This window comes from Staurois parvus, unplaced genomic scaffold (genome assembly GCF_062004578.1).
Source record: "Staurois parvus isolate SC_StPar_1 unplaced genomic scaffold, SC_StPar_1.0 ptg000232l, whole genome shotgun sequence".
In the NCBI taxonomy this organism is placed as follows: Eukaryota; Metazoa; Chordata; class Amphibia; order Anura; family Ranidae; genus Staurois; species Staurois parvus.
Window position 1 is genome coordinate 8,071,119 of NW_028318028.1, and position 11,949 is coordinate 8,083,067.

At 38.2% G+C, this 11,949-nt stretch overlaps 1 protein-coding gene across 1 annotated transcript in view; it reads right to left on the reverse strand.

Annotated features, from left to right (window-relative positions):
• LOC149460337 (uncharacterized) overlaps positions 1–11,266 on the reverse strand; it is a 58,199-nt gene extending 46,933 nt beyond the window's left edge. The window contains exons 1-3 of the mRNA XM_089679912.1: positions 11,146–11,266; positions 3,684–3,719; positions 160–1,464 (exon numbers count right to left, since the gene is read on the reverse strand). Of these exons, the coding sequence (XP_089536038.1) occupies positions 160–1,464; positions 3,684–3,719; positions 11,146–11,212 (1,408 nt within the window). The 5' untranslated portion in view covers positions 11,213–11,266. The remainder of the gene's footprint in view (positions 1–159; positions 1,465–3,683; positions 3,720–11,145) is intronic.
• Positions 11,267–11,949: the final 683 nt, after the last annotated feature.

Genomic DNA, 11,949 nt, shown 5'->3' on the forward strand with positions numbered 1-11,949 from the left:
AGTTTGGGCAAGGACACAGGGGTCCCATGATCCCCTATTGCCCGGGGGCCCCATGAGTTGTCAGTCCGCCCCTGATTGCGACTACATATTTTGCTGGATCAGTAGTATTATTGGGTCCTGCTATAGTAGGTGGGGCAGTTGTAGTAGCTGGCAATGTACCAATTGATCCTGCTGTAGTAGTAATTGTTGATACTTCTGTAGTAGATGGTGCTGTAGTAGTAGCTGAGGCTGCAGTAGTTATTGAAGTTACAGTAATAGTTGAGGTTGCTGTAGAAGTTGTTCCAGTGGTAGTTGGTGCAGCTGTAGTTGTTGGGGCTGCAGTGGTAGTTGGTGCTGCTGTAGTGGTTGGTGCTACAGTGGTAGTTGGTGCTGCTGTAGTTGTTGGGGCTGCAGTGGTAGTTGGTGCTGCTGTAGTTGTTGGGACTACAGTTGTAGTTGGTGCTGCTGTAGTGGTTGGGGCTGCAGTAGTAGTTGGTGCTGCTGTAGTTGTTGGGACTGCAGTTGTAGTTGGTGCAGCTGTTGTAGTTAGTGCTACTGTAGTTGTTGGGGCTACAGTGGTAGTGGCTGCAGCTGTTGTAGTTGGTGCTGCTGTAGTGGTTGGGGCTACAGTGGTAGTTGGTGCTGCTGTAGTGGTTGGGACTACAGTGGTAGTTGGTGCTGCTGTAGTGGTTGGGGCTTCAGTGGTAGTTGGTGCTGCTGTAGTTGTTGGGGCTGCAGTAGTAGTTGGGGCTGCAGTTGTAGTTGGAGCGGCTGTAGTTGTTGGGGCTGCAGTGGTAGTTGGTGCAGCTGTAGTGGTTGGGGCTGCAGTAGTAGTTGGTGCAGCTGTAGTGGTTGGGGCTGCAGTGGTAGTTGGTGCAGCTGTAGTGGTTGGTGCTGCAGTAGTTGTTGGGGCTGCAGTGGTAGTTGGTGCAGCTGTAGTGGTTTGGGCTGCAGTAGTAGTGGGTGCAGCTGTAGTAGTTGGAGCTGCAGTAGTAGTTGGGGCTGCTGTAGTAGTTGGGGCTGCTGTAGTTGTCGGGGCTGCTGTAGTAGTTGGTGCTGCTGTAGTAGTTGGAGCTGCAGTAGTAGTTGGGGCTGCTGTTGTTGTTGGGGCTGCAGTAGTAGTTGGTGCTGCTGTAGTAGTTGGAGCTGCAGTAGTAGTTGGGGCTGCTGTAGTTGTCGGGGCTGCAGTGGTAGTTGGTGCTGCTGTAGTAGTTGGAGCTGCAGTGGTAGTTGGTGCTGCTGTAGTAGTTGGAGCTGCAGTAGTAGTTGGGGCTGCTGTTGTTGTTGGGGCTGCAGTAGTAGTTGGTGCTGCTGTAGTAGTTGGAGCTGCAGTAGTAGTTGGTGCTGCTGTAGTTGTTGGGGCTGCAGTAGTAGTTGGTGCTGCTGTAGTAGTTGGAGCTTCAGTAGTAGTTGGGGCTGTTGTAGTAGTTGGTGCTGCTGTAGTAGTTGGAGCTTCAGTAGTAGTTGGGGCTGCTGTAGTTGTGCCTGAAATAAAATAAACACATCTGTGAACCAAAATTGGGATCTTATCTAAAAATAATCCAAAAATTGTGTATGTGCGTTTAAAGAGTCAGTTCTTCAAAAACAATATTTTCATTATAGATTAAACTGGGAGGACTAAGTCAGCCATTGGCATCTTATATGTCTAGGATTCTCAAACAGAAACCTCCCTGCTATAAATTCTTTGTCTTTTATTGTACACCTTGGAGTTTTGGGTGTATCATCCCATCCTTGTTTGGTTTCTTTTTCATTCTCCACAAGAGCAGGCCCAAATAATGTCATGGGGGGATAGAAGATGGTCATTAAGCCATGCAGCTTACACAGGGAGAAAACTCCATGTTCTGGCAAGTGAAGAGAATGGCAAGGGAGTGTACAAAATGTTAATGTTAATGTTAATGGAGAGTTGTATAAAGGAGGGATGGCCATTCAAGAGTACCTGTCAGTTTACCAGAATTAGCAAAGTGACAGATTCTCTTTACCATAGTATTAAGCTTTACTTCTTGCTGCCAAAACACATAATGATGTTGGTTTAGATGAACTTATAAAACCTCGGTGTAATATTGGGGGAGCTGTGCTCTCATAACAAGGGTATCTGTGTGCTCTAACCTCTAATGTACAATAAATAATGCATTGCAGGTGAATGCAGGTGAAGCTCCAGTTTCCTTCTCAAGTGTTTATTGTTCATTGCTGAGCTTAGTAAAATAGTTCAAGCTTAGTTTTTCACAAAACTGAATAAGTCAGAGCAAGAGCTTCTCCTCTCGCCATCATACCTGTCTGTTCAGCACAGACTATACAGCTCTCTACAGGAAGACCTTTATTTGGTTTTGTTCTGGATTTAATAAGGAATGGTTAAAATCTCTGGCAGTTTATATCCCACTGGAGAGATTTCCCTTCACTTTATGCTGTGTAGATACAACAGGAAGTAAGAAGAAATCTTTCCAAAGTAAGGAAAATTCCTTTTTAAACAGTTGTCACCAGTACAAATGTCCCTATTGACATATTTCTACCTCTCTTTCTAATCTGGTGGCAACTCTAGATTTTGTATTTCCTCTGCTCTTAGTGAAATACAAAGAACACTCTATGAAATAAACTAAATTACCCTAAATACACCAAAACAATCCTCTGAAAAAATGAAAAAGTGTAGTTATTTCTGATTTCCTCTAAGTTGCCTTTTATAAGTATTTAACAGCTTGCACTTCGGCTGAATTTTGCCAATGGCAGAATCAGTAATTGCACAGTGAAATCAATTTCCTCAAAATCCCTCCACACACCCTTATTAGCCAATTTAGCAAGACTTTTTCTTTGCATAGCTAATAAAAAGAGCTTTAGTCTGTTTATATCTGGTGAAAATACCAATGATAGCATATTTATAGCAGTCATTTTGACATTTATCTGACATCCACTGTAGGTAAATTTGCCATACACATGCACCAGAAAGATACTCCTCCAGTGAATGTTTGGTGAACGTCACAATTCACTGCTTTATAAATACAGGTGTATTTGGTAACTCATAGCATAGGGGGAGGGGGGGTCCTATACCAAATGGGTAGACTATTTTCAATTAGCAAATTACTGCTTTATTTTTTTAATCATCCATTCATTTGCAATCGAAAATCCTTTTTTTAAAACATTTGTCTTGCACAAGACTGGGTATTTAAAGTGAACAAGAATTTAGAATATTCACTAAGGGGTCTGTTCTTATATTATACCACTGCTTTAACCAAATAACACTGCAAATATTATAAAATATAGCAGTGTGCTTTAAAAATGTTTGGTCCTACCAAAGTCATGTTATAGGCCTCTCCACTAATCGTAGAATTCTCTGCTGCGATATGCAGATAAAGCTCAGCAAATGGTAGTGGCAGCGATGACCATGCTCCCATATCAGGCTTACACACCTGTGTGTCTCACCTAGGGGCGGACTGACCATTTGGAAACTCGGCACTGCCCGAGGGCCCGGGGTCAGTAGGGGGTCCCATGAGATGCCCCTGGTACCTTTTTCATAGGCTTTTTTGAGTTTGGGCAAGGACACAGGGGCCCCATGATCCACTATTGCTCAGGGGCCCCATGAGTTGTTAGCCCGCCCCTGGTCTCACCGCTAGTGTTTAGTTCATCTAATATCTTATGGTGCTATATATGCATTATAGAACATAATATGATGTCAGAAAGCATACGAAGAAAAAGGTGTGATTGATCTTACATACTTTGGGCAGTCACCAACGCTGGAGATAATATTGAACCTATGAAGAAAAACATATGTTAGCTTTTGTTTCTTAGCACTACAGTTTGATTCAATGACTTTTCAAGCACACAGAAAAGGGTTACAAAATTTCCAGGTCAGTTCCCCCCATTTGTTTTAACTTCTAGTTACATTTTAAAGGCCACCTTTGACTCTTGAACCTCCATCTAGAAGGCAAGTCATTAAAGGACCCCAAGCCTCTTGAATCTACATCTACGTTGAAGAAGGCAATTCATTAAAGGCCCCCCTTGTATCTCCATTTAAAAGGCAATTTTTCTAGTAAAAGAGAATATTAACTGATTTATGGTATACATATTATTGCAAATGATCTGTATTCAATTATTCAAAAGGTATTTGCTATATATGATTGTTGTCTTCATAAACTAATATATAACCAGGCAGCTCTAAGCCTACTTTGTTTTGGTACCCCATAGCATATGCAAAGCATTATATGACTATACTTATACCCTTGTGTATTCCAATGGCTTCCCTGAACCTGCAGGTAGCCCCCCCTCCCACTGTTACCTGCTGCCAGCTAAGCCAAAAGTGGCCAACAATGACCACAGGCAAGTCCCCCCACCCCTACCTACTGTTCAACAACCATTGAGGGAACTTCAATAGTCAATCATCATAATCATAAAAAGTCCCACCTGTCCTTATGGACTACACGTGAAAGTACCACAAAGGTCAGGCATTATTGTTTACCCTCAATAGCAGCAAATTATTTCACCCGATTAAACAGGCTGTATACAACATACCAGTATAAAACTGCCATAATGTGTTTGGAAACCCTAAAGCCTTTTTAATATATTTTGAGCCATGCTTTTCTTGCATAAGTCAACCTGTCGTGTGAGCCTCCCCAGTTGAGTTGTTGAGCTGCCTATGCTGACATGATAACCATCCTATTAGTCAACTAAAAGAGTGTGCATGACAGACTGACCACACTGCTACTAAAGACAAAGCAATGTCTAAAAGTAGAACTATAGGTATAACTTTTTTTTTCATTTTGGATAGAGCAAGGGAGGGTTATATCCCCTGTCAGATTTTTTTTCACAATTTGTGTTCCATTGCGGAGATTTCCCTTCACTTCCTGTCCCATAGCCAAACAGGAAGTGAGAGGAAATCTCTGCAAAATAAGGGAATCCCTTGGGACCCCCCCAGTCACCAGAAATAGTGTCCCCATTCTTTTCTGGGGACACTCAAAATTAGGGATTTTCTTTTACGTTCACGTTCGATGAGAATGGTAAACAGGACAAATATAGAGGTTGAATCTGCTTAACTGGGGCACAGACCACAATAACAAACCTAATACTCTAGGTGTTCTAATCTCTCTCAACTACATCCAAAACTAAAAATAAAGTTTTGCCTTTAGTTACACTCTAAGTTTTCAGCAGGAAGTGCTATTACCAACAGTATCTCCAGCTAAGCAACTTTATAACAAATTCACAAAAAATAACTTGCTTGAGAAAACTGTATACAAAGAGGCATGATGCCAAACATACTGAAAATTGAATGAATTTACATACATAAGTGTATCTGTCTGCTGCCAGAAACTATCCACTATTAAATACTTATATGCCATATATATACTTTACATCCAAAGACCTGAGTCATCAGAGAAATCTACAGTTTCCAATGCTATTGCATTAATTGATAGCTACTACTGTATACATTTCTTCTCTGGCTAACACAACCAGATATACAACTGTTGCCCAGTCTTTATTCTAGCTAAATAAGTATGTGCAGGTTAATATGAAAACTAAACCAAAATATGTTCAGATTCTTGTAGCTGCCTCTTTTAGGTATGCCTCTGACTTTATCCAAGTAATAGATTTGCATTATAACTCAACTACTGATCTCATTCCTAGTACTCTGCCAAAATTCCTATAGGCCTAGCATATACCAATCTATCCTCAAGCACTGGAATACTGAAAGTGTCAGGAACCAACAAGGACCTCTGAATCCCATATTTTTAGCATTTTTAAATTGTCTCCAATCCATAGTTCTACAAACCTTACCTACACAGATTTTCAAAATCCACTTTAAAACATATATCTGACTGTAAACTATGTCCTGGCAACAACATAAGCTAAATCTGTAACAGCATATCAACTTGTACAATTGCTCTATAAAAAAATAATTGCAGTAAGGCAGGACTTTCCTCCTCCAGTGATCACTAAGCTCAACTTTTGTTGAATAAAAATTTTTGCTCAAATAATCTGTATGTTTTTAATATGTATGTTTAGCCAAAGACTTCTTTGCGTTTTTAGGGTTGGGAAAGATTAGGACCCCTTTCTGTTATCCAGGGCTGTTTTGGAAATATTTCTCCCCTAATCTCTGCCCTACTGACAAGACTGACAAGTGAGGATAAAACGCCAATAGTACAATAGTACTCATTCATAATAAAGATCTTTGTTAAGAAAGACAGTGTTCAGGTCTAGCTTACAACTGATAATGTGGTCTGCCAGCACAGTACAGACAGGGTTAAATATGGTGAACATAACTGTCCAGTTTAAAAAAACATTAAAGTGTTACTAAACTCATGACCCTGCATTCACTATATCCGGTCTCATGCTAAAACTCATGAAAGATTAAGGAAGGCTGTCAATCCTGGTTAACTTCTAAAAATGCTCACTACGTAGCTGTTACACTAAACCTCTGACCTCTGTTCTTTCTGAGTCTCATAACAAGGCTGTGTTCACAGACATGAAGATACAAATATGGTAGCCACCTTTGCAGATTGCTCTGATTGTGCAGGCTCTTCAAGCTTCATGCTCATCCTTAACTACCTATCAACTACCTCATGAATCACTAACATAGAACAAGCCTTTATTACCCAAGTTCAGACCTTTCTGCCCTCACTGTCTGCATGCTTATTTCAGATCAGTGACTTTCAAGGCAGTAAAACCAGAAGGCCACTAGCAACTTGGAGCCTACATCTTTAAACTAAGCGAGCAATGGTTGCTCTTACATCCTCGCAGGCTCTTTTAAAATTGCAGGAGCCTACACTGATAATGACAATGATTGTTGCAGAGGCATTACATTGTAGTAATATACAGAGGGCGCACAGGCCTGAGCTCTGAGGAAGAGGCAAGTCCTCGAAACGCGTCAGCCTATTGGATGTCTACACTCCCTATAGCGGACTGTTACTCAGCGCGGTGTTGACTAAGCTGTTCTTTTATGATGTGCCTTGACTTTACTGTCGTTTGTGAGTACAAAACCTACTTTATTTCTTATTAAACATTTTTTATGGTAGTGCACTAGGCCTGTGCACCCTCTGTTTGTTCTTTCTTCATTCAGTATATTTGGATTTCCCTGGTCTATTGAGAGCAGCAAGGTGTGCATGTTCTAGGACATTCTTAATGTGGTTGTAGCCTGCATCGAGTCCATCCCCCAGTGCAGGAGCATCTGTGTTTGCTGGTTCTTAGTAATATAAGTGTGCTTGGCTTTGGGTGTTTCTTTTGGAAGCATATTAGATCAGCAATTTACGGTAAGACAGTATAGTAAGAAACACATCTCATTATTCCACCCTGCATAGAATAATTATAGGTTTTGAGCTGTTTTTGCAAAAGCTGTAGGGCGAGATTGCATATAGAAAGTAATGCCGACTGTGATTTGAGACTGTGTTATCTGCTTGCCTGTTGTTTCATGTAAGTAAAAGTTTATTTTCTTCGGTTCACTTCCCCCAGGCCCTTTTGTTTTCTATGATTCTTCACTCTCTAGATCTCATTTCTGCCCTCTGCTCCTTGATTTTTTTTCTTTCCTCACTCTCTCTCCCCTTCTCCATATTTCTATGTCTTCCTCTTTCTTTCTCTTCCTTACTCTCTCTTTCTTGCTCTCTCTAGTGTTATCCTCTTTTCCTTCTGGTGTCTCTATCTTCCTTCTTTGTCTTCTCATTCTAGTATTTCTCTCTCTTCCTCTCTTCTGCTCTTTTTGTCTACTTCTCTTTCTGGTATCTCTCATTTTCTCTTCTGCTCTCTCATCCGCTCTCTCTCTGCCTTTCACTCTATTGAATTCTCATTGGTATCTCTTCTCTTTTGCTCCTGCTTTCCCTTATTTGTCTTTCTGGGGGAGATTCACTAAAACTGGTGCACTCCGAATCTGGTGCAGCTGTGTATGGTAACCAATCAGCTTCTAACTTCAGCTTGTTCAATTAAGCGTTGAAAATAAAACCTGGAAGCTGATTGGTTTCTATGCAGATCTGCACCAGATTTTGCATACTCCAGTTTTAATAAATCTTCCCGTCTGTCTCTAATTTCTCCCCATTGAAACCTTTTCTTTTTTCACTCCTTCTATCTCCTCTTTGTTGGTTGACTTTATTCTTTCTCCTCTCTAATTTTTTTAAGCTCCCAACTCTTTTGGGAGCTCCTCTCCTCAGTGACCCTCATATTTCCATTTTTATTATGCTCTTTTATTTAGATATAGATACTCACATAGAACAATTTATTTTTGGAAAAAAATTTACCATCAACAGTTGTAAGATATTTGTAAGCAATGTCACCCTTCACAGAATTAAAATATGTGTTGATGATAATTAAAAAATGTGTTTAAGTGGAACTGCCACAAATACAAATTCTATAAATGTGCCACTGAATACCATGGATAATATTGCATCCTGAATTATCACGTCTTACTAGTGTTGAGCAAAAATGGTGAAATTTAATTTGACACAAATTTTTAAATATGTAAGCAAAGTTAACTGTAAAACAAAAAATTCCAGCCAAATATGCATTGCAAAAGTACAATGTAGTAGATGTCCCTAAAATACCCTTGTGGTTATACAAAACTTTAAGGCATCCTCCAAACCTGTATATTGAAGAATTTATGTATTTTTTAAACTGCATATGAGAAAGTCTCCTGCATGGTGTCTTTTTTCATCTTTATTTTTGATTCAGCAAAAGAGGGGGACTATCATATTTAAGTGACAATAACATATCTTGCAGTCCTCCATAAGTAGTCTTTGCTTATAATCAGTTGAATTTGAAATTTGATCTTACCAAATTGGATCAAATTCAAATTCTGAACATTTTGCTCACATTTGAGTTTGACCTAGATTTGAATCTTACTACATAGTAGACAATTCTCCAAGATCTTTGATTATCCTTAGAACTCCTTGATCATGTCCCTGAATTTTTAAACAATAAATCTTTTCACTTTCTTTGTCACTGCTAGGCATACAATACACCTTCTGACTCAATGATACATTTCTCTATTAATCTTTATTTTACAATACAACCATTCATTAGAAATAATTAAAATTTTACTGTATGTTTAATAGGCATTTGCACAACAATAACAATGTTACAAGTCTCGTTAGCAGACATATATGATGAAATTCTGCTCATCAATAAACCATACAAACTCAAAATATCCTACTTCTGCCCTAGACTAGTATACAAGCAACAACAATAAATGAAATGCCCACAAACCTTAAGCTGTAGGAAACTGGCTTCCACCTTGCAGGAAAAGGTATTGCAAAAATGTTTTCAGATAGACTTTCCTATAGCTTTGCTATATATGTGTGTGTAAATATAGTTTTATGATTATTATTATTAACTATAAAATCATAGTGACAACATTACACAACACATAATTACATAGTATTTTCTTTTATAGCCCTATGTTTTCAGGGTCATCACCCTGTGCGTTAATTGTGGTAACATCTATGATAAAACTTTTTCCTTTTTGGGATGATATTGCTAACAAGCTATATTAACTCCATAAAAAACACATTTTTTAGTAAAGCACATTGTTCAGTATATTCAAGTACAACGCCTATTTTTTAAATTTTTATATAAGTGTGAGTCTGTTAATATAATCACATAATGGCTCCATGTAAATTGGCTTAAAATAACACCAGTGCTCTTGGCAGAAAAAAATCTAATTTTGAGCAGTTTTTTTTTACTAGAATTTAGAAGCTTTTAGTGTTTTTGTCTGCCAGAAAAACTCCCTCAAAAAATGCAAAACAGAAGGGTTTTTTTTCTGTCTCTAAACGCTGAGCTTAAAAAATGCCTATAGACTACCTAATGTACATGGACACATAGGATAACATTAGTTGCTTCTACTGGCAAAATGCTAAACTCTTCTAAGAGCAGTGTTTTTTTAGGCTAGTGTTCAAAAAGATAACATTTTGAAGTACTGATGCTTCCTGTACTTTATGTATAATTATTGTATGAACAACACATTCATGGGGTTCACAGATTTTTTTAAACCTTTATTAATGCTTCAAAGCCAACTTCACCAGTAATCTATTAATGTCTAATGTGCCGTTATTTGAATGTAGTGATGTGGGACTTATTTATGTCCCACTGCTCAAGGTCATCAAATTTCAACCTCAGGCATAAATGGGTTAAATCAGCCACTAGCTTCCTAGTTCTTATAGAGACTCCAGTGGGTAGGATTTAGTTCAGTAGCATTGTGTTGCCTTTTCCCACAATAAAGGTCTTTCTCACCTGCATTACCCATCCATTTGCTTATTCTGCATTTATGGAGAATATATTGGTGGATCAAGACTGTCTTTTTGGCTGAATTTGTTTGTGAAATCAGCAATAAAGCTGCAATTTTTGTACTGAAGGAACAACTTTGGCATTGAGATGGAGGAAGCTGTGAATCCTCGCAACTGGAATCCAACAGTTATATAAGAAACCAGTCTGTGATTTAGCTTAGTAATAACAAAGCAATGCTAAAATATCAGTGCTGGGTTGATTTGGTCATGCAAATATGTTCAACAGTAAATTCTTACAGTGAATAAAAAATGTAACACATACAGAGGTGGATGTGCCCAATGGTGACCCAATACTGGATCACATTTTTACTGACTCTACATAAACCCTTTTCCACACATTCCTCAATGCTACTTTTAGGAAATACCCTATTAAAAAGTTAACTAGAAGCATGCTCATATTATATGCTGACACTTTGTAGCCATGTCTAACTGTCATTTTGTTGTCTTAGCCAAGAATAAGTAAACAAGACATAAGTGGATGAAAAAAATAAAGATATTATCAATCAGCAAATCTGAACTATTTTCAACCCCCTGTAATTCTTGATTCTTGTACACTGATATCCTACAAAAACGAGCAACCATTTTTAATTACTGCTAAGAATTTTAAGCAGTAAAAAAAATGTTAATTTGATTGTTAGTTAATTATTGTTAGTTAATTATATCATAATTAATATTGATCCAGAAATGTTTGATCTTATTGACTTGGTATGTTTCTTTGTCTAACTTGACTGTGGCTATGACCTTTATCTTTTTTAAATTCTTCAATCAAAATTAAATTAACAACACTTTTCTTTAAACAATAAGAATAGCATATGCACTAAAAAAAATTAGATATAAAATAAGGGAGGATGTAAAAATATTTTGACAAGCTTTCAGTGTCTAAGGTCCATCGTAATGTGACAATATTCAATGAAAAACTTACCTGATTTTAGCAAGAATATGAGAAATATACAAAGTCCCTTCATTCTAAATCCAGGTTTTTTCTCCATGGTGCCTTACTTCAGCTCTGTGTCTTTAGGGCAACAGTACTTTGAACATTTGAATAAGCAAAGCCGCTTCTTTATATATCCTTTGTGGCTATATGAACCCCTAGATGAACAATGCAATATGTGTCACTTGACAAAAATGTCTCTGTTGGGAAACAAAGTGCACATCACAATTACTAGTTTGGGCTCCTATTCCTTTGACTAGTGAGGCATCTTAGCTATTATCAATCATTGATGGAATAGAATAATTGAAATGTGACTAATTTCCTTAACCTCATGGAATTTATCACAATAATCATATGTTCCATGCTTGCAATTAGAAGTATATCATCTAACTAATTATATTTTGATTAGGAATCATATCATTAGCATTATCTTTCAGTCTCCTCTGACATCTGTTTTTGAAAATTCATCTATATTTTCTTTCTGTTTGTTACATTACGGCACTATTACGGCAGTTCATTGGGTAATGCAAGTCAAACATTTAGGGCTTACGATCACTAATTCAGTATCAGATTTTATACGGTTAAATGTTTCACCCATTATAACCCACTTTAAGCAAAAGATCAATGCCTGGAGGAACATCACTCTCTCGATGATTGGAAAAGTTAATTTGATTAAAATGAAATTTCTCCCTCTTTTGTTATATGTCCTGCATAACTCCCCTGTGTGAGTTATTTTTAATTCCTTACATGGCCTAATTTCAGAATTCCTTTGGCAGGGCGGTGTTCCCAGACTCC